Below are 23,613 nucleotides of genomic sequence, written 5' to 3'. Positions count from 1 at the left end.
ACACCTTCCTAATATTGAGTTGCATTGGGATCGTGCTGGTTTGAGACAAGCATTGGGACTCGTCTTGATAAGTCAATCAATGTCATATTTCTATTTTCACTGAATTTCTGTTTGTATATTGGTTAGGCTACAATTAGGCTGAGGAAATGTTAGCTAAGTTGAGGTGACTGCTGCTCATGATCATCTCGTCTAGTTGGCTCATTTATTAGAACATTTTGCCAGCATTTTATGTTATTTTTATTTTATTTTGCTCTTCACTCAAAGTCACTAGTAGCCTAGTCCTACTCCCGACCAAAAGCCTGGGACTTCACTGACTTGTCTCAATCAATGTGCTTTTGTGTCACTGAATCTCCATCTGTGTAGGCTATTTGGTTAATTGGTTTCTGGCTGGGCAAATACGTGGAAATGGTATAGCTCATGTATTCATTTTCTCATCTATCATTGATGAGCATGTATGTATCCTAAATCAAGTGTAGGACTACATACATGCTCAATCATGTTTAGGCAACTCCAAAAGTGGTGAAATGTGAACACGAGTCTCACATGCTTTTGAAAATAAGATGCTTACTTATGCTTACTTACAAGCCCTTAACCAACATTGCAGTTCTATGAAAAATAAGTGTTAAGTAAAAAATAGATAGATCTTCTTAGGGATAGGAGTATCGCTAGCGGGACAACTTCCGGTGAAACTGGAGGGCGCGCAATTCAAATAAATAATCATAAATATTATGGATTTTAAACATTTATGTACATCAGCTGAAAGCTTAAATTCTTGTTAATCTAACTGCACTGTCCGATTTACAGTAGCTATTACAGTAAAAACATGCCATGCCATTGTTTGAGGACGGCGCCCCACATCAAAATATTTTTCCACCGGCACAGGTTTCCTACATTCACAAATAATGACCGTCACGTACTTTTTGAAAATCTTCCTCTGATTTGACATCCAAAGGGTCCCAGCTATAACATGTAGCGTCGTTTTGTTAGATAAAATCCTTCTTTATATCCCAAAAAAGTCAGTTTATTGGCGCCATCGATTTGAGCAATCCACTCGTTCAACTTGTAGAGGAAGGAATCGGAAAATCTACCCCTAAACTTTGTTTCAACAAGTCAAAATACGTTTCTATTTACTCCGCAGATACCCTAAAATGTAATCATACTATAATGTTTATTTTGGAAAGAAGTATGTTCAATAGGAAACCGATTTTAGCAGGTGCATAATGTCTTCACGGCGTGTGCAAACACACATTTACAAGACTGTCTCTCTACTAAAATATTCTTATTCATTTTTGAAGTTACAAGCCTGAAACCTTGAACATAGACTGCTGACACCCTGTGAAAGCCATATCAATTGCATCCAGGGAGCTAATTTTCAATATGACCTTACTCTTGCATTTTTAAGAGGATGGTCTCTCAAAAAAAAATGTCTGGTTGTTTTTTCTTTGGATTTTCTCCTACCATATCTATTGTGTTATATTCTCCTAAATTATTTAAACATTTCTAGAAACTTCAAAGTGTTTTCTTTCCAATGGTACCAATTATATGCATATCCTGGCTCAGGCCCTGAGCTACAGGCAGTTTACTTTGGGCACGTCATTCAGACAGGAAGTGGAGAAAAAAGGGGCGTAGCCCTAAGAAGATTTATAAGTAAAAAATAAAAATAAAAAATTATTATAGAGTAGCAGTAATATACCAGTAGCGAGGCTATAAACAGGGGGTACCGATACAGAATCAATGTGCGGGGGGGAAATAGTCTGTTTAGCCATTTGATTAGCTGTTTAAGAATCTTATGGCTTGGGGTAGGAGCTGTTAAGAGCCTTTTGGACATAGACTTGGCGCTCCGGTACCACTTGCCGTGCGGTACCGCTTGCCCTAGTCATAGAACAGTCTATGGCTGGCGTTTTTGCCAATTTTTAGGGCCTTCCTCCTGGAATAGAGGTCCTGGAGGGCAGGAAGCTTGGCACTAGTGATGTATTGGGCCGTACGCACTACCCTCTGTAGTGCCTTGCGGTCGGAGGCCGAGCAGGCAGGATGCTCTCGATGGTGCAGCTGTAGAACCTTTTGAGGATCTGAGGACCCATGCCAAATTCAGTCTCCTGAGGGGGAATAGGCTTTATCGTACCCTCTTCACGACTGTCTTGGTGTGTTTGGACCATGATAGTTTGTTGGTGATGTGGACACCAAGGTACTTGAAGCTCTCAACCTGCTCCACTACAGCCCTTTGGTGGGAATGGGGGCGTGTTCTGTCCTCCTTTTCCTGTAGTCCACAATCATCTCCTTTGTCTTGATCACTTTGAGGGAGAGGTTGTTATCCTGGCTCCACATGACCAGGTCTCTGACATCCTCCCTATAGGCCTCATCGTTGTCGGTGGTCAGGCCTACCACTGTTGTAGTAGGCCATTGATTATTGATTTCATTCATTTGGATGTAACATAATGAAACTCAAGCTATGCTATTCTTTTCTTTTGAAAATACATTTTATTTTATTAGTGTTATAAATTCATAGTGGATTGTAATTCTGATGGTGTATATTCACTGGATTTATTAAAATGGACTCCCACCCACATCTGCACACGACTACTACCACTCTTAACCGGCATGCGAGGTATAAAAAGTGCATGCAGGCTAGAATGTGGTAAAAATAAAAATAAAGGCAAAATACCGTAAATCCTAATTGAAATCACTATCTCTCTCTCTCTCTTGCACTTTCTCACTGTCTCTCCCTCTCTCCTTCTCTCTGTGTTTGTGTGCATGTAGTATTCATGCAAGAAAGGATGGGTGAGTCGTAATACACTCTCCCCCCCCCCACTCCATCTCTTCTCCCTGGTGCTCAGGCGTACCTACATAAACCCCAGTCAGCCACTCATTCAGCGTTTAGAGGACGTATTGGAAAACCATTACCTTAAATGATGCTTTATAGCTGCTTTCTCTCCACGCATGCTCCCATTTCATCGCTGCCGCGCATTCTGCTAGCTCACACACTCAGCCAGTGCGTGTGTGTGTGTTTGTTTTTGTTTGTGTGAAAGAGAAATACAATATTTTGCACACAGCACTCAGGCATTTAGGAATTATTCTATTGCTACTGAGTAAGTGTGATAAGAGTTTGAGTATATGTGCATTTGTGTGTGTGTGTGTGTGTGTGTGTGTGTGTGTGTGTGTGTGTGTGTGTGTGTGTGTGTGTGTGTGTGTGTGTGTGTGTGTGTGTGTGTGTGTGTGTGTGTGTGTGTGTGTGTGTGTGTGTGTGTGTGTGTGTGTGTGTGTGTGTGTATCTACTCTGTGTGCAGTGATGAGCCACTTTCACAGTAATTGCATTGTGGGACCACAAAAAGTTATCCTCAGATTTTTATGATGGAGTCAATGGCCCAGGCGCCACCCTTTTATTATACCCCTCTCAAACCATGGCAATGTTATGCATTTCTGAACAGGCACCCGAATAAGACCCTATATAGTGCAATACAAATAAAAAGGAGATTGAACTGAATAGGATATAGATGGCATTTTATGTGAACTCCACCTGAAGATATAGTGGAACACATTGAGGCCTGTCCAGTAACTGGTATCTGCAAATAACTAAAGCTTTCATATAGTGTTACAAACCCTGTTACTGATTGGAATTGAATTGGGTCCGTACTCCATCTTCCATTGTTTTTGTATGGTGGGTTTTTTTTTTCAGGAAGAATGGAGAGATGGGAATCATAATGATTCCCCTGTGATATGGTGACACACACGTGTATACACACTGGCGCACAAACACACACACACACACACACACACACACACACACACACACACACACACACACACACACACACACACACACACACACACACACACACACACACACACACACACACACACACACACACACACACAAACATACACACAAACAAATAATAATGCACCTTTAAAAGGTATCAGAAATGCATCAAGACACAATGATGTTGACGTAAAGACCCGTGCCAAGTAATATCAACACTTATATTTAGTTTTGGAGAAAATCTTTACCTTCTGTAAGTTTAAGAAATATTGACTTGTGCCTTATAATAATTCATAGAAGTAATAAGTCATGGTAGACCTACCAATGAGTGATTTTACTGATATACATTTTGTTTATTGATTATTAAGTGATTAAAACTCGTAGTTTCGTTACCAAATTGGTAATGGTATTAACAAGAAATCAAATAGAATTACTCAAATTGAATGGCTAAAATGGGAAATCATAATAGTCACAAACCACAATTGGGTCACCTGCTACAGTCCTCGCATCCACTGGCATATTGTTATGTTCAGCTCATAACTATTTTCTTTGTCTTTTTGTTGTCTGCTGGTCAAACCAAGAGTGTTAACAGCCTGAGTCTGGAAAACACTCCCTCTTCCCCCTCCCCCCACTCTCTCTCTCTCTCCAGTTATTGTCACCTCTCCCAGCTCTTACTGACACCTACCCATGAGCCCCCTCTCTTTCCATTTGCTGTAACCAGCATCTTCACCCACTGAGCACCGAACGACACTGGACATCCATGGACTTTGAAAAGTAGTTTAAATTTGGTCAGTCCACCTCTGGCCTTGATGTTAACGTCCACAGACGGACCGGACTGGACCAAATCTGAACCTATCATAGACATACACTACCGTTCAAAAGTTTGGGGTCACTTAGAAATGTCCTCGTTTTCGAAAGAAAAGCATATTTTTGCCCATTAAAATCAAATCAAAGTTTATTTGTCACGTGCGCCGAATACAACAGTGAAATGCATACTTACAGGCTCTAGCCAATAGTGCAAAAAAGGTATTAGGTGAACAATAGGTAGGTAAAGAAATAAAACAACAGTAAAAAGAATATGGCCGGTGTCAGTAAACGTCGGCAAAAAAGCGTAAATAAATTGTTTCCAGGAGCACAGTTACAGTCACCGTTCTGGTTAACACAAAAACTGCCGAACCACCAGCCATTTTTAGATTGATGTAGTTCTGTCCTTGAGCTGTTCTTGTCTATTAATCTTCTGTATTATGTCATTACTGTATGTCATGTTTCATTTGTGAACCCCAGGAAGAGTAGCTGCTGCTTTCGCAACAGCTAATGGGGATCCTAATAAAATGCCAAGTACAGTACATTACAATACCGTGCAGTGAGTAGAGCACTGTAGAGTATAGTACAATACGGTACAGTATATTGTACGGTACTCTATTGTACTGAATTATACGCTACTCTACTGCACTTTATTGATCTTTGCTGTGCTGCACTGTGATGTCCAAACTTGTGAAACATGAGGAGAATGACATTCATGTCCATATCTCAGTGCCAGGTCATAGATGACACACGATTCTTTCTGCAGACATCTTTGAATCTTAATTCGGACGTGATATTTGGTTTTTGGAAAACATTGTCGCATAAAAACCTGAGGGAGATTTTACTATAATTCAGTCACCAAAGTTTGCATCTGCACAGTTCTTCCACTAGATACGTTTTTTGTAAAAGTGTTAGTGGAAATTGTTAAAAGTAGTAGTTGTGCATAGAGTATGGTTAGTTAAACTTTGAAGTAAATAGTTTTATTTGGCATACGTTTTAAAGAAAGAAAACGATGTCAAGGCATAATTCCGTTACTGTGGACTTGCCCTGGGTTTAAATCCTGGTCTCCCTTGGCCAACCCAGCAGTCATCATCACACCAAAAAGCTCCCATAATTCATCTGCAGCATGACAGAGGCCCAGCCTTCTCTGTTCCTCACAAGATAAACCTCTCCTTCTCTCCCTCTTTTTGTCCCTATTTCTTTATTTCTCTTTCCCTCCTTCTTTCTCTTTCTCTTCCTCAGCTGGCTGCTGTTTCTCTCTCTCTCTCACTCATTGTGTCAAATATTTTATACATTATATTTGCCACTTGTGATGATGAGGAGGATGAGGATGACACCAATGATAATGACAAAACTGATGAGGAATGTTATACTGGCAATGATGGTGGTGGTGGGGATGATGATGACAATGATAATAATGGCAATGCGAACGATAGAGAGGATGATGTAATGATGGGGATGATTACGATGATGAGGACGATTATCATGATGATACTACTAATTACAATGATGTTGCTGCCAAAGATGATGATGATGATGATGATGAAGGCTCTCCCTCTGACCCTGCTGTCTCTGTGTTGCCTCCAGATGGGGAGAGGCAGTTGGAGGGGACAGACGCCAGCCGCAAGAGGGACGCTCGCTCCTCAGCCGGCCACCGCAAGACAGAGGACACCAGTGACAGTCACGAGGACGATGCTCGGGTGAGTCCATAACTCTCTCTCTCCTCTCACTCTCCCCTTTTTTTCTATATCATATATTATTTACCGCTCTCATTTACTATATGTAGTCTGTTGAGGTGACATAGGGTCATAATGTTTGGGTACGTTTAGCTGTTTTTGGTGCTTTGTCAGGAGAGGGACTGAGTACGGGCTTTGGCCAACGCGTAGCTGTTTCCGTCCACTTCTGTCATTTCAGATTTTAACTCCTTAGCTTCAACTTGCTAGCTAGCTATAGCACCCAATATTTGCTGTAAATATAGTGGACAACATGCCTTCCTCTCGTTCTCCCTCTCTCTTTCTCTTGTTTGTTCTTATTCCTCTTACTCTCAGTCTTAGAATAGTAGTCAAATGCCCTGTGAGCAGTCTGTTAGTTATGAATAAGATACTTACTATAAGTCCTATTGCTGAGCTCTAGGCTGACTATTACATCAGATCCTTGTCATCGTAGATCACCATGTACATAGGGATGGCATTATTCATCAAAACCTGTTGCCTGACACACAGCTTCTACCAAGCTATAAGACTACTAAATTGACAACTAGAATGCCAAATGTCTGCAAGGCTGTAATTGCTGCAAATGGAGGATTCTTTGACGAAAGCAAAGTTTGAAGGACACAATTATTATTTCAATTAAAAAATCTTTATTTATAACCGTGTCAACGTCTTGACTATATTTCCTATTCATTTTGCAACTCATTTCATGTACATTTTCATGGAAAACAAGGACATTTGTAAGTGACCCCAAACTTTTGAACGGGAGTGTATCTACCTCAATTACCGTGTACCGTGCACATCGAAGTACAAGGTGTGTTTCAGAGGACGCATGGCTCTCGACCTTCGCCTCTCCTGAGTCTGTGCAGGAGTTGCAGCGATGAGACACGACTGTAACTACTACCAGTTGGATACCAACTTTTTTAAATTTTATTTTTTTAAATAACCTCTCTCTCGATCAAGGTACATTTCCGAAGGAGATGAAAATGGCCAGTCAATCCTTTGCACCAGAAGGGGAGTAAGACCGTCCCTGGGAACTACAGGCCAGTCTCTATCCTCAGTGTCATGACCAAGATCTTGGAGAGAGTGGTTCATGTGCAGCTCTGAGTATGTAAACAAACAATCTCATGTTTGAATTCCAGTCAGGGTTCAGAAAATCATACTCTTCTGACTCATGCCCCCTATACTTAAATGACCACATAAGGAAGGAGATTGATAATAGTAACGTATGTGGAATGGTGCTGCTTGACCTCCAGAAGGCTTTTGATACAGTTAATCGTAGCATCCTACTTGCCAAGCTAGAGGCTCTGGGATTGGGCAGTACCACTCTTGAATGGGCTAAGTCCTACTTGTTGGGCGGGAACACGTGGTTGATGTAAATGGTTTGCCTTCCAGAGGCTAAACCCATAAGCTGTGGCGTGCTATGAAGGATGCTTGCTCATGTCACTTGTTTCTTTATGGAGATGACTCTGCACTTCTGTTGTCTCACAAAAAAAAAAAACACACCGGAGAGTGCAGGAGTCACTAACATCAATGAATGGCTCATAGACAACAAGCTATCTCTGCACCTCAGCAAAACAGAAGCAATTCTGTTCGGGTACAAAATGAAAGTCCTCAGACATCAGGGTACAGCTACCAAGAGAGGTACTCACAGCCCCAAAACAACAGTTAATTACTTGGGGTGTACACTAGTTGGAAAACTGGAAGGGGTGTACACTAGATGGTTTAGTTCATTATCTAGCTAGCTAGATAGTTATTGTCATGAACTGAAGTTTGATTTCAGTAGGAGACCAACAAGTGGCTAAATCAATCTAGTCATTTTTTTCAGGCTAGTTGCGTTGGTGGTAGCTAGGTACCAAGCCAAAGCTAGCTCGACCAAAAGCTGCTAAAAACATTGATTTTATCTCACGAGGCAAGTCAGTTAAGAACAAATTCTTATTTACAATGACTGCCTACCGGGAAACAGTGGGTTAACTGCCTTGTTCAGGGGCAGAACGACAGATTTTTACCTTATCAGCTCGGGGATTCGATCCAGGAACCTTTCGGTTACTGGCCCAATGCTCTAACCACTAGGCTACCTGCCGCCCCTACCTGTATCAAATCAAGGCACATGCTTCGTTACAACAGGTGTGGGCTAACAGCGAAATTAAATACTTACGGCCCTTATCTTAAATGCAGAGAGGTAGAAAATAGATAAATAATAGATAAGTAAAACACGTAATAATAAAAGTAATAATAGATACACAATGAGTAATGATAACTTGGCTGTATACAAGGGGTTCCTGTACCGAGTCGATGTGCAGGGGTACGAGGTAATCAAAATATCAAAGATTTTTGTGAGTGACTGTCATTCTGCATACTGAAGTCAGCGTAGTAGGGAGACCACTTACCTCTAGTTTCCAAACTGTCGTCAAGGTAGACAAAATGCATGATTATTATTGTGTCTTTTGACTAGCTAGGATGAATCAGGCAGAAGCAGCACAGGATTACAATCCTTTCCCCCCCTGCCTATGGCATGGTTGCATGTCGGGGAGAATGTTGGACTACCTAGCTATCATTTCTGCTCCTGCTCATTTCAAATGCTCACGCAGACGTTTTACCATTCGGTTGAACAAATAATGGCTTATGACCGACGTGGTATTGTAAACACATCGTGGCCGGTGTGTGTGCTTGTTTGCAGATTATATTTTTAAAAAATCACAGCTTTGACAGTGCTACTAACCATAGTGTTGGGGCTTGGCTTGAGGAGGCAAATTCAGCACACACAACATTTTAAAATAATTGTGTTATTATACGCGTCAAATGATGTTAAATAGTGTTATTTGACACTTACATTTTTTTTTACAAGCAAAGACCCAAACAACGTTCCATAGCTAACATGGTTGTGTGCATAGATTTAGAAGCATAACAGGGAAAGGTACTTTTTTTATATTCAGGAGCCTCAGTTTGGAAGGGTCTGCCTCTGTCTGTTAAAACTATTCCCACTCTGAGTAGCTTTAAGAGGAAGGTCAAAGCCTGGTTAATAGATAGTGTGCATCTGTGAACAATCCCTCCTAGCCGTTGATGATGACCAAATAGCATCTCTTTGTGTATAACATGTACATATATGTTGTTGTGTTTTTATATGACTAAATAAACCAAATTGACTTGCCATTTTAGCTTCTGTTTTTTTATCCAACCACATATGGGTCTATAAATAATGGAGCCGGTGTGTGACATTGGGGAAAACATTTCAAAATGGTTTGAATGAAAAATAAAAAAGATTTGTATGCAGTTCCACATGTGTACTTAGAGGAATATATGCAAATTGGCCCAGAACTCTACCTACAGTGCCTTCAGAAACTATTCACAACCCTTGACTTTTTCCACATTATGTTGTGTTACAGCCTGAATTGTAAATTGATTAAATATAGATGTTTTTGTCACTGGCCTAAACACAATACCCCTTAATGTCAAAGTGTAATTATGTGTTTAGAATTTTTACAAATTAATTGAAAATGAACAGCTGAAATGTCTTCAAATCAAATTGTTTTGGTCACATACACATGGTTAGCAGATGTTATTGTGATTGTAGCGAAATGCTTGTGCTTCTAGTTCCGACAGAACAGTCATCTAACAATTCCCCAACAACTACATAATACACACAAATCTAAGTAAAGGAATGGAATACAAATATATACATATAAATATATGGGTGAGCAATGACCGAGTGGCATAGGCAAGATGCAATAGATGGTATTAGATACAGTATATACATATGAGATAAGTAATGTAAGATATGTAAACAGTGGCATTATTAATGTGACTAGTGATCCATTTATTAAAGTGGCCAATGATTTCAAGTCTGTATGTAGGCAGCAGCCTCACTGTGTTAGTGATGGCTGTTTAACAGTTTGATGGCCTTGAGATAGAAGCTATTTTTCAGTCTCTCGGTCCCAGCTTTGATGCACCTGTACTGACCTCACCTTCTGGATGGTAGCGGGGTGAACAGGCAATGGCTCGGGTGGTTGTTGTCCTTTATGATCTTTTTGGCCTTCCTGTGACATTGGGTGTTGTAGTTTTCCTGGAGGGCAGATAGTTTGCCACCCTCTGGAGAGCCCTCCGGTTATGGGTGGTGCAGTTGCCATTCCAGGCGGTGATGCAGCCCGACAGGATGCTCTCAATTGTGCATCTGTAAAAGTTTGTGAGGGTTTTAGGTGACAAGCCAAATTTCTTCAGCCTCCTGAGGTTGAAGAGGCGTTGTTGCGCCTTCTCTACCACACTGTCTGTATGGGTGATCCATTTCAGTTTGTCCACCTTCTCCACTGCTGTCCCGTTGATGTGGATAAGGGGGTGCTCCCTCTGCTGTTTCCTGAAGTCCACGATCATCTCCTTTGTTTTGTTGACATTGAGTGAGGTTGTTTTCCTGACACCACACTCCGAGTGCCCTCACCTCCTCCCTATAGGCTGTCTCGTCATTGTTGGTAATCAAGCCTACTACTGTTGTGTCGTCTGCAAACTTAATGATTGAGTTGAAGGCATGCATGGGCTACGCAGTCATGGGTGAACAGGGAGCACAGGAGAGGGCTGAGCACGCACCCTTGTGGGGCCCCAGTGTTGAGGATCAGTGAAGTGAAGATGTTGTTTTCTACCTTCACCACTTGGGGGTGAAGGACCCAGTTACACAGGGCGGGCTACTATGGTGTTGAATGCTGTGGTCAATGAGTCAATAAGTATTCAACCCCTTTGCTATGGCAAGCCTAAATAAGTAAAAATGTGCTTAAAAAGTCACGTAATAAGTTGCATGGGCTCACTGTGTGCAATAATAGTGTTTAACATGATTTTTGAATGCCTACCTTATCTCTGTACCCCACACATACAATTATCTGTAAGGTCCCTCAGTCGAGCAGTGAATTTCAAAAACAGATTCTACTGCAAAGAAATTAACTTAATGTCCTGAATACAAAGTGTTATGTTTGGGGCAAATACAATACAACTCATTACTGAGTACCACTAACCATATTTTAAAGCATAGTGGTGGCTGCATTACAGTATGTTGTGGGTATGCTTGTAATAGTTAAGGACTGGGAGTTTTTCAGGATAAAAAAGGAAAGTAATGGAGCTAATCACAGGCAGAATCCTAGAGTTTTCCTATTTTTTCCTAGTTTTCCTAGTTTTCATGCTGAAAGGTATTTGCTTTGAACCAAATACCTTTCAGCAGGCCAAATCTACAGTGGAGATGCTTACCAAAAAGACACTGATAGTTCCTGAGTGCCCGAGGTATAGTTTTGACTTAAATCAGCGTGAAAATCTATGGCAAGACTTTAAAATGTTTGTCGAACAATGATCAACAACCAATATGATATAATTTGAAGAGTTTTGAAAATAATAACGGGCAAATATTGTACAATCCAGGTGTGCAAAGCTTTTAGAGATTTACCCAGAAAGACTCAACACTGAAATTGCTGCCAAAGGTGATTCCACAAAGTATTAACTCAGGGGTGTGAATGCTTATGTAAATTAGATGTATCTGTATTTCATTTTCCGTAAATACATTTTTTTAAAATGGCAAACACGTTTTCACTTTGTCCTTGTTAGCTTTGTGTGTAGACGTGTGAGAGAAGAAAACTCAAATGTAATCCATTTTGAATTCAGGCTGTAACACTACAAAATGTGGAATACCTCAAGGGTTATGAATACTAACATGTATTGGCTCAGTGGTGTAAATGCTTATCTAAATGAGATATGTCAATATTTCATTTTCAATAAACTGCCAAAAAATATATACCCGAACAAAAATATAAACGCAACATTCAACAATTTCAAAGATTTTACTGAGTTACAGTTCATATAAGGAAATACGTCATTTGAAATAAATTCATTAGGCCCTAATCTATGGATTTCACATGACTGGGAATACAGATACAGAGCATTCAGAAAGTATTCAGACCCCTTCACTTTTTCCACATTTTGTTATGTTACAGTCTTGTTCTAAAATTGATTAAATAGTTTTCCCCCCTCATCAATCTACACACAATATCCCATAACGACAAAGCAAGAACAGGTATTTAGAATTTTTGGGAAAATGCATTTTAGAAAACAACAACTGAAATATCACATTTACCTAAGAGAATGCCAAGAGTGTACAAAGCTGTCATCAAGGCAAAGGGTGGCTTCTTTGAAGAATCTAAAATCAAAAATATATTTTCATTTAACACTTTTTTGGTTACTACATGATTCCAAATGTGTTATTTCATAGTGTTGATGTCTTCAATGTTATTCTACAATGTAGAAAATAGTCAAACTAAAGATAAACCCTTGAATGAGTAGGTGTGTCCAAACTTTTGACTCGTACTGTATATATTTGAAACATTGTATTTATCCTTACTGCTATCAGCCCATAGAAACGCATTGAGTAACGGATTCACAACATGGAACAACAGATAGTCCCCCAAAAAATGCTGACTGCAGGAATGTCCAACAGAGCTGTTGCCAGATAATTGAGTGTTCATTTCTGCCACATCCAACTTCGTTTTATAGAATTTGGCATATATATATATTCCAACCGGCCTCACAATCTCAGACCACTTGTAACCACGCCACCCCAGGACCTCCACATCTGGCCTCTTCACCTGTGGGATTGTCTGAGGAGGGAGAGGGTGCTGAGGAATATTTATGTCTGTAATAAAGCCCTTTTTTGGGGAAATCCATAGATTAGGGCCAAATTTCAATTGACTGATTTCCTTCTATGATCTGTAACTCTGTCAAATCTTTGAAATTGTTGCATGTTGGGTTTATGTTTTTGTTCAGTATAATATGCATAATTATTGAAGAACTACGTTAATGACAGGATCATTTAGGTTTTAATTATCAATGTAAAGGTGACTCTTTCAGTTAGAAGCATTACATTTTGCAATCGCATACATTTTGGGGGATTTGTGTGCCCGTTTAAACTGTTTCACCACAAAACATAAGGAGACACGTAGTTACATTGCATTTCTGAGATCTCTATACAAAAAAAACGTCTGACAGTTTGATCCAGGATTCTTACAGGGTTCTTACAAGTATAATGTCTAATTCAACTGCCTAATGCTTAATATATAATAAAACAACGACTTACCCTGCCATAAATGCAAGGACAAAAAAGTGATTTTTTGTCCTTGCATTTATGGCAGGGTAAGTCGTTGTTTTATGTCACACGATTTTGGACAAATCTGTCAACCTTGAAAAAGGTTTAAATATATGTTTTAAATTAACTTGTGAATTTTATTGAATATACAATAGCTGTGATGATGGCCCTTATACATTGTCTTCATAAAGTATTCACACCCCTTGACTTTTTCCACATTCTGTTGTTACAGAGTGGGATTAAAGTGGATTTAATTATTTAGTCTGTAACGTCAAAGTGGAAGAAAAATTATACATATTTTTTTCATTAAATGGAAAATAAACTAATATATTTTGATTAGATAAGTATTCAACCCCATGAGTCAATACATGTCAGAATCACCTTTGGCAGCAATTACAGCTGTGTCTTTCTGGTTAAGTCTCTAAGAGCTTTGCACACCAGGATTGTACAATATTTGACCATTATTCTTTAAAAAATTTGTCAAGCTCGGTCAAGTTGGTTGTTGATCATCGCTAGATGGCCATTTTCAACTCCAGTGTATATTTGGCTTGTTTTAGGTTATTGTCCTGCTGAAAGGTAAATGTGTCTCTCAGTGTCTGTTGAAAGCAAACTGAACCATCTATTCCGTTTATTTTTATCCAAAAGAAATCTCCCTTGTCCTTAACCATAACATGATGCAGCCATCACCATTCCTGAAAATATGAAGAAGAGTGGTACTTGGTGACGTGTTGGTTGGATTTTCCCCAAACACTTTGTATTCAGAAAAAAAAGGTAATTTCGTTGCCACATTTTTTTACAGTAATGCTTTAGTGTTTTATTGCAAACTGATGCAAATTTTGGAATATTTTTGTATTATGCACAGGCTTCCTTCTTGTCATTTATGTTAGTATTTCTGAGTAACTACAACGTTGTTGATCCATCCTCAGTTATATCCTATCACATCCATTAAATTCTGTGACTCTTTTAAAATCACCATTGGCCTCATGGTGAAATCCCTGATTGGTTTCCTTCCTCTCCGACAACTTATTCAGGAAGGGCACCTATATCTTTGTCGTGACTAGGTGTATTGACACACCATCCAAAGTGTAACATTAATAACTGCACCATGATCAAAGGTATATTCAATGTCTGTTTGTTTTTTTACCCATCTACCAATATATGCCTTGTGAACCATAGGAAAACTTCCGTTGTCAATTCAGCTTTACATTTTTTATTAATTTGTAAACATTTCTAAAAACAAAATTCCACTTTGACATTATGGGTTATTGTGTGTAGATCAGTGACATAAAATCTAAATTTAATACATTTTAAATTCTGGCTGTAACACAACAAAATGTGGAAAAATCAATACCCTGTGAAGGCACTGTATCAATATCATTACTGACATAATGATACAAATTTGCTGATTATTATCAATGATTTATTAACAGCTATAACAAGTTGTCCAGTGTAGGAAACCCTCACTGGTACCCTAGTTTATAGAAAGACTCGTATGCCAAACTTGCCAAATGTTATTTAACGATCATATAAGGATCACAATGGAAATGAGTTGCATAGTTTTTTGTGATTATCCTCAATGATTCTTAATCAATTGCATTCTTTTTTATATGTACCTTTTTTTAAATGATCAAAAAAACAAAACTCTCTCTGTCTCTGTCTCTCTCTCTGTCTCTCTCTTCTCTCTTCTCTCTGTCTCTCTCTCTCTGTCTCTCTCTCTCTCTCTCTCTCTCTCTCTCTCTCTCTCTCTCTCTCTCTCTCTCTCTGTCTCTGTCTCTGTCTCTGTCTCTGTCTCTGTCTCTCCCTCTTCCCTCTTCTCTCTCTCTCTCTCTTCCCTCTTCTCTCTCTCTCTCTTCCCTCTTCCCTCTTCTCTCTCTCTTTTCTCTTCCCTCTTCCCTCTTCCCTCTTCTCTCTTCTCTCTTCTCCCTTCTCTCTTCTCTCTTCTCTCTTCCCTCTGCCCTCCTCTCTCTCTCTGTCTCTGTCTCTCTCTCTGTCTCTCTCTCTTCCCTCTTCCCTCTTCCCTCCTCTCTCTGTCTCTGTCTCTGTCTCTCTCTGTCTCTCTCTCTTCCCTCTTCTCTCTTCTCTCTTCTCTCTTCTCTCTCTGTCTTTGAAGGGTATTAATGCAGGATGATGCTGTGGTGGATTACATACCATACACGTTAAATCATGAGTCTGTGATGAAGCACACAGCCTACACCTCCCTTTGGGTATCTATGCTCCTCTCAGGTTTCTCACTCGGGGCAGGTAGAGCTCATTAGCGCAGTGGAGAGACTGACTGATGTGCCTCTATAGCCTTAGGCTCCATACAGAGGTACTAGACTTTAACCACCTCAGAGAGCTCTCTTGTATCAAGTACCACACCTACCATACATCAGCTCTTTCTCACTCCCTCTCTCTCCATCTCCCCTTCTGTCTCTCCCTCTCCTTCTTTCTTTCTCTCTCCCTCTCCTTCTTTCTCTTGCTCTCTCCCCTCCACTTCTTTCTTTCTCTCTCTCTCTCTCTTTCTCAATTATTCATTTTTTCGATCCAATACACTTTATTGACATATTAAATTCATTTATTTTCAAAGTACACATATAACAACAATGATTGATCTAACAGTAATAATCATAATAATAATAATAATAGTAGTAGTGGTAATGATATTAACATGAACAGAAATTACAACAACAATAGTAAGGAGAATAGTAATGAATGAAAGTAATAGTAGCAGGATACTTTTAACATGACTGAGAAGCCACATGGCTTGGTATGAAAGCCAAAACAAAACAATATTACATACTACTGTTGCATTTTATTTTTCACTGGCTGTCCCTCAGGTTGTGGCCACATATTTGGCTGCCAAAACTGCACATTTTGGTTTTTCACCCAATAAATATTTGTTTATTTCTTCAAATTTTATAGTTTCAAATTCTTTGTAATGAATGCTAATTTTGTGAAAGAAAGATTATCTTAGGTCTGAGTATTTCTAACAGTGTAATTGGAAATGCAGCTCTCTCTCTCCTCTCAAATCCTCTCTAACCTCTTCTCCTCTCCCTCTCCTTCTCTGCCTCTCCCTCTCCATCAGAATTGTACAGGAATGATTATGGTCAATGATGATGATGGTGGATGATGATGATAATGATGGTGTCATCACCACCGTCTTGAGTGAACATTCTAATGTCTAACACACCTCGGCTACCTCTCAGAAAGAGCGGAGTCTGCTCAACTGCTTTTCCCTCACTCATATTTTCCATCTGTCTGAAAATGTTTCCTTTCTCCCTATCCCGACCTCTCTCCTCATCGCTCTCAGGCAATCGGACGTGTCATAAAACCGCTATGCCACCTGGGAAGGCGCCGCTCCACATCTCACCGCTCTCTCGTCTCTCTCTCTCTCCCTCCCCTTTTCGTGTTCCTCTCTAGCTAATGCTCTCCTGAAGTTTGCTGTTCACCCAAGTGCAGGGAAACTCATCAGGACCTCCATGCCGCAATCACGAGTCAAGATCATAATTGTCGTGAAACAGTGCCGCTCTGTTCTCTGTGCACCTTCCGATAACCACTTCATTATTTTGACTTACCACCAAGTGGAGGGGGGCTTCAGTCTTTTGCCATGATAAAAAAGAGATCCGGGAAGAGATGTAAAAGGGTGATTCTGAATGTTTGTTTATTTTCCAAAAGTTCCCTGGTTCTCATAAATCTTTGTTGGAGTGTTCCTAGAATCAGGAGGGAATAGTTTCCGGAATTTAGCCACTGTATTATGAACCAGACTATGACGCAATCAACAGCACATATGCTATATGTGATGAGTGGCAGTGGAATAATACTCTTTGTACAATGGGTGGGTCCAATCCTGAATGCTGACGGGTTAAAACCGCATTCCAGCCCAGTGTCTATTTCACAAGTTACCACTGGCTAAATCAAATCAAATCAAATATTATCGGTCACATACACATATTGATCAGATGTTATTGCGGGTGTGGTGAAATGCTTGTGTTCCTAGCTCCAACAGTGCAGTAGTATCTAACAGTTCACAACAATGCACAAATCTTAAAGTAAAAGAATGGAATTAGGAAAAATATAAATATTAGGATGACCAATGTCGGTGCGGCATTGACTAAAATACAGTAGAATAGAATACAGTATTTACATATGAGATGAGTAAAGCAGTATGTAAACATTATTAAAGTGACTAGTGTTCCATTATTAAAGTGACCAGCGATTCCATGTCTATGTATATAGTGAAGAAAATATATGGTGTTAAAAAGCCTATTTACTCTGTTCCATCTGACTGCACCGTCCACTGTCTCATCAGCCCAGCCATTCAATTTATAAACTTGATCTCCACCATAAAAAGCATTATCTCCCATTTCTTTAAGACTAGCATTTGGTTTTCAACAGCGGATATTTGTATAAACAGTTTCAGTATTGAAATTTGATCCGATCTCCAGCTGTCCCATAATAATGAATGTGTTGGGAGTCCGAAATAGACAGACAGGCAGTTTTCCTCAGCCAGTCGAAATCATGAATCAGCTGGTATGATTTTTATGGATATATACAAATAAATGTCAATAGAAAACATATACAACGAAACAAAATGCAGCTAGTTTGTTCTCTTTCCAGCTTCAGTTTGAAGTGATTGTGTTAGCTGTGTTGTTGGCTAGCTCCTCTGAACAACAGTGTCCTAACGAGAGGGCACATTGTCTATGCCAGGCGAAATCGAGCATCATTAGCACATTGTTATGGATGTATCTAAATAAATGTCACTGGAAAACAGCGTAAACAAATGCAAATGCAGCTACTTTTCTGTTATTCTGGCTGCACTGTTTGAAGTGACTGTACAGTAAATTAACCGTAGTTGGCTAGCTAGCAAGCAAGGGATAAGAATGTTGACAGCCAGTATGGCATTGGAACATTTAGAACGAACGACTGGGTCGCGTCCATAGATACGGAACAAAAAGACTTAACAACTGTGTCACCTCTCTGGCAACCGAACCGATAGAACGATCGAGTAGCCGGCTTAGGTAGCAACCTTTTCATATTTCATGAAAATATGTAAGTGATTTGAATATGTTTGTAACCCGTTGAGTACAAGTGACAATGACCTCGAAGCTGACTTTTGGAGGGCATATTGGCACGGTTTGCCACCCGTTCCAATGCATCCTCCATACACCGGCTTCTCGGGCATGATCACTTAACTATGCTTCTATCTGCTCTGAGTAGATATCCGAGATTGGTTCCGAGATTGGTGTCTTTAGTTGGTGAGTAGCTCACAAACAATTTTGTGCTTCGACCTTGTCCTTGAAAGCCAATGTTTCTGAGCTTCCATTAGGGAAACACTGCACTGTATTAATGTTCATTCACTGTAATCAATAAATATCGTACGTTACAGCATTGCGATACATCTCTTGACCCCGGCTTATAATTGACATCTGGCGTCACAGACATAATCCATAGATAAAAGTCAGACTTCTGAAATCATAGACATAAGTCATAAATGGAAGTCACACACTACAGGAGTCACAGACGGAATTCAGAGACGGATGTCACCGATGACAGAAATCCTAGACTACTGAAGTCTGACATAAGTCACAGACTGCCACATCACATACCTGAAGTTGCAAACACATGTCAAAATGTGTTAGTCACAGACTACTGAGGTCACTGACAAAGTCACATACTACTAGGGTCACAGACAGAAGTCACAAATGGAGATCACATACCATTTTAGTCATATACTGAGGTATCACACCACTGAGTGGGAACAGTTCATTAGCTAGGGCAGATTGTTTAAATAGTAGTGGAAATTATGCCATTTAACGCCTGGGCCCACGTCTAGCACAGGGGAATAGTGACTGAGGGACTGTAGTAAGGAGAGAGGAGATTATACTCACACTTCCTAAAATCAATTTAACTCAACGCTTTAGGAAATACGCTTGAAGTGATAAGGACTGGAGGAGTGGAAGGTTTTTCCTCTAAGAGTTCTAAACCTGACAATTTGTTTTATGCTGTTCTTCTATGTTCCAATCAAGTAGAGTTTTCAGCACATGACTCACACAGCACGCTTTACCTGAAGACATGCTTCACTACTGTACTTAACATACTTTACAGCATGTGCTGTATATACTGTATGGGTCGAATGCATTTAAGTGCACTGTACCACATGAATTTAGATGAGTAAAAACACCATAACCAGTTGAGACATAAAAGCAATGTTCCCCGTGTAGAGTGCATTACACCCAACCAACAGCAATGATTTATTATTGTGTACGTCTTCCATTGCAAGAGGACAAAGGTCATTCTGATTCATGCACTTTACTGTATATTACTCTGTTCTATTTGGAGACATCACGATTAAGAGTGCACATGTAAGAGGCATTATGTACTCCGTGGGGGGATGTGTCTGTGCGTGTGAGTGTGTGTATGTCTATATACTGTGTGTGTGCATGCGTGTGTGCGTGTGTGTGTGTGTGCGCGCGGTATGGTGTGCATGCGTAAGTGAGTGCTTGTGTGTGTGGGAGAAGCAGTCACATTTAACTAGGAGGGATGTGTGTGTACGTGCGTGCGTGTGCATGTGTGCTGTGCGTCAGCGAGGTTTACCCTTAGGACTCCAGCTCTGCTGAACAACTGCCGGCTCATCTCTCCCATCTATTATTAACACACCCATTTACCAGCTCTTTGTTCTCGCTACACTTCGGCTCGGTGCGTGCGTGTGTTTGTGCCTGCGTTAGTGCGTGCGTGTGTTTGTAAGTGTGTGTGTGTTTGTGCCTGCGTTAGTGCGTGCGTGTGTGTGTAAGTGTGTGTGTTTGTGCCTGCGTTAGTGCGTGCGTGTTTGTGTGTGTGTGTGTGTGTGCGTGTGTGTGTTTCTGAGGAAAGCACACACACACATGCACACTGATGAACTTTTGTTACCTCCCTCTTCTAAGTTTCTTATTCAATCAAGTGAACAAGACAACAATATGCAATCAATAACAGGGGAAACAACCTGTCATTTATTCTGACACACTTAAGAAAAGCCATAAGAAAGGAGGAATGCTTCATCCTTACCTTTACCAATGTGTGCAATGATCCAGATCCAGACTTTTTTTAAATTAAGGCTTCTAATATAACAATAGAATAGCGGGGAGGCTTATGCTGCCTACAAATGCTCCTAGGAATATTGTATTTCTCATTTGTGAGGTCGTAAATACAACATAATTGTGCTTTTGAAGTTGGAACGATTCTTCAACCAATGAGGATTTAGCTAGCTGGGTGAGCTAGCTAACATTGCTAAAAACAAAGTTAGCTAGCTTGCTAATATCGGCAAGATGTTCTAACTAGCTACATTACCCACATTGTAAAAATGTGATATTGTCAAAAATGTACTTTGTTTGAAACAGTGATGGGTCAGTGACGAACATGAAATCAGATTTCCCCACTCGTAATTCTGACTCGGAGGGTCATGCAGGCGGTTATTTCTGAACCTGAATTTCCACATTTCTGACCGCACTTGAAGGCAACACACAGTGATGAGTCGACACTGTCATGAGTATGTTGGTTAGAGAGTGGCTCATGCATTCCAAAGGATTCTTCTCAAGAACTGATTTCAATTCATTGGAGGGGTCGATTAAACTGTGCATACCAGTGGACACTTTCTAAGGACAGATATTCCGATCGGACATTCCGATTGGTTGGAGGAGCATCTGACGCATTCCAAGGGACATTGTTTTTAGGAAAGGACATTCCAATTGGTTTGAGTAACCAGTGGATTCCTAATGACACAAGTTAACCCAGCATTCTTTTTAGTTGGTGCACACTGGTCTCATAGGCTAGACGTAACATAGTAAAAAATCCAGGACTCCCAAATCAGTATGATATGTTATGTTTGTTAGGGTTACATAAGACAGAAGATTACATGAGGCAAATATGAAAGGAGGGTGGTTGGTTAGGGTGGATGGCTGGACGCATAACATGAACGTAGCAACTTTGAAAGTACTTACTACTTTTTAGCTACATTGCAACTACCTAGCATGTTAGCTAACCCTTCCCCTAACCTTAACCCTTTAACCTAACTCCTAACCCAAACCTTAACCCCTAACCCCAGCCCATAGCCACCTAGCTGATGTTAGTGTTAGCCATCAAGCCACCTAACTAACATTAACAACAACAAATTGGAATTCGTTACATATTATACGTATTAAAAATTCGTAACATATTGTACGAATTGCAATTCATAAAATATCATAAAAATTGTAATTCGTAGCATATCTTATCATACAAAAACCAGCTTCAATCCTATCTGTCTTCCAATCAGCTGTACAACGTTTTTCAGTCTGGCTTCCGGCCCTTGCACAGCGCTGAAACGGCTCGTGGGAAAGTTACCAATGACCTACTAATGATTGCAGAATCTGGATCACCTAACCTCCTCCTCCTCCTAGATCTCAGTGCTGCTTTTGAAACTGTTGACCACAACATTCTCCTGAGTCATCTCAGAGAGCACATTGCAGTTTCTGGAACTGCTCTCAACTGGTTCTCTTCCTACCTCTCCAATAGGAAGCAGTACATCACGATTGGAGCGTCAAGATCAGAGGAGTCTACAATCACATGCAGTGTCCCACAGGGGTCAGTGTTGGGCCCTATTATGTTCCTAATCTACATGCTCCCTCTCGGCCAAATCCTCAGAGACTATAACATAAACTTCCACTGCTGCGTTGGCAATACCCAAGTATATATTAACCTCTCTTGGGTACGTGAGACGTTAGCGTCCCACCTCTTCAACAGCCAGTGAAACTGCTGGGCGCCAAATTCAAATACAGAAATACTCATTATAAAAATTCAGAAAACAAAACATATTTTACATAGGTTTAAAAATTAACTTCTTATGAATCCAACCACTGTGTCAGATTTTTTTAAATGCATTACGGCGAAAGCATACCTTACAATTATTTGAGAACATAGCCCAGCAGACAAATCATTACAAACAGTAACCAGCCAATGTAACGACCTGGGTGTCGGGGGGGGTGCGAAGTCAAACGCAGGAAACAGCAGAGCTTCAATAAGTTGAGTCTTTAATCCCCAACTGTTCAACACAATGTCCAACACGGACGAACTGGGTGAACATACACGGTTCGGTCCAACGACACGAGCCACAATCCCAGTCCACAAATACAATCTCCACTCCCGAAATCCAAAAGGTTACAAAGTAATAATCCCGCACAAAGACGCCTACGGGCTGGCTGACAAATAAAGCCATACTAATTACCCACTTAACTGAACACAGGTGTAACAAATAAACACATAAGGAGGGGGAGGAAAAGAGTCAGTGGCAGCTAGTAGGCCGGTGACGACGACCGCCGAGCGCCACCCGAACGGGAAGGAGAGCCTGCCTCGGTTGAAGTCGTGACAGTACCCCCCCTCTGACGCGCGGCTCCCGCAGCGCGCCGACACCGGCCTCGAGGTCGACCCGGAGGACGAGGCGCGGGGCGATCCGGATGGAGGCGATGGAAATCCCTTAACATAGATGGATCCAAAATGTCCTCCACCGGTACCCAGCACCTCTCCTCCGGACCGTACCCCTCCCAGTCCACGAGGTACTGCAGGCCCCTCACCCGGCGTCTCGAGTCCAGAATGGCCCGTATCGTGTACGCCGGGGACCCCTCGATGTCCAGAGGGGGAGGAGGGACCTCCGGCACCTCACCGTCCTGCAGGGGACCAGCTACCACCGGCCTGAGGAGAGACACATGAAACGAGGGGTTAATACGATAATAGGAAGGGAGTTTTAATCGATAACACACCTCGTTTATTCTCCTCAGGACTTTGAAGGGCCCTACACACTGCGGCCTCAGCTTCCGGCAGGGCAAGCGGAGGGGTAGGTTTCGGGTCGAGAGCCAGACCCTTTCCCCCGGTACAAACACGGGAGCCTCACTGCGGTGGCGGTCAGCGCTCCTCTTCTGCCTCCTAGTAGCTTGTTGAAGGGACTCCTGGACGGACCTCCAGGTCTCTTTGGAGCGCTGTACCCACTCCTCCACCGCAGGAGCCTCGGTCTGGCTCGGATGCCATGGTGCCAGGACCGGCTGGTACCCCAACACACACTGAAAGGGGGACACATTAGTAGAGGAGTGGCGTAGTGAGTTCTGGGCCATCTCGGCCCAGGGAATGTATCTCGCCCACTCCCCTGGCCGGTCCTGGCAATAGGACCGCAGAAACCTACCCACCTCCTGGTTCACTCTCTCCACCTGCCCATTACTCTCGGGGTGAAAACCGGAAGTCAAGCTGACCGTGAC

The 23,613-nt window shown here is 41.2% G+C and overlaps 1 protein-coding gene across 1 annotated transcript in view; it reads left to right on the top strand.

Moving 5' to 3' along the window:
* The window catches only part of b4galnt4a (beta-1,4-N-acetyl-galactosaminyl transferase 4a), a 449,845-nt gene that overhangs the window by 161,037 nt on the left and 265,195 nt on the right, over window positions 1-23,613 (top strand). Inside the window, exon 2 of the mRNA XM_071326839.1 lies at window positions 6,149-6,261. Coding sequence (XP_071182940.1) covers window positions 6,149-6,261 — 113 coding nt within the window. The remainder of the gene's footprint in view (window positions 1-6,148; window positions 6,262-23,613) is intronic.

The sequence above is a fragment of the Salvelinus alpinus genome, chromosome 9 (genome assembly GCF_045679555.1).
Source record: "Salvelinus alpinus chromosome 9, SLU_Salpinus.1, whole genome shotgun sequence".
NCBI lineage: Eukaryota > Metazoa > Chordata > Actinopteri > Salmoniformes > Salmonidae > Salvelinus > Salvelinus alpinus.
This window is presented reverse-complemented; position numbering and strand designations above follow the sequence as displayed.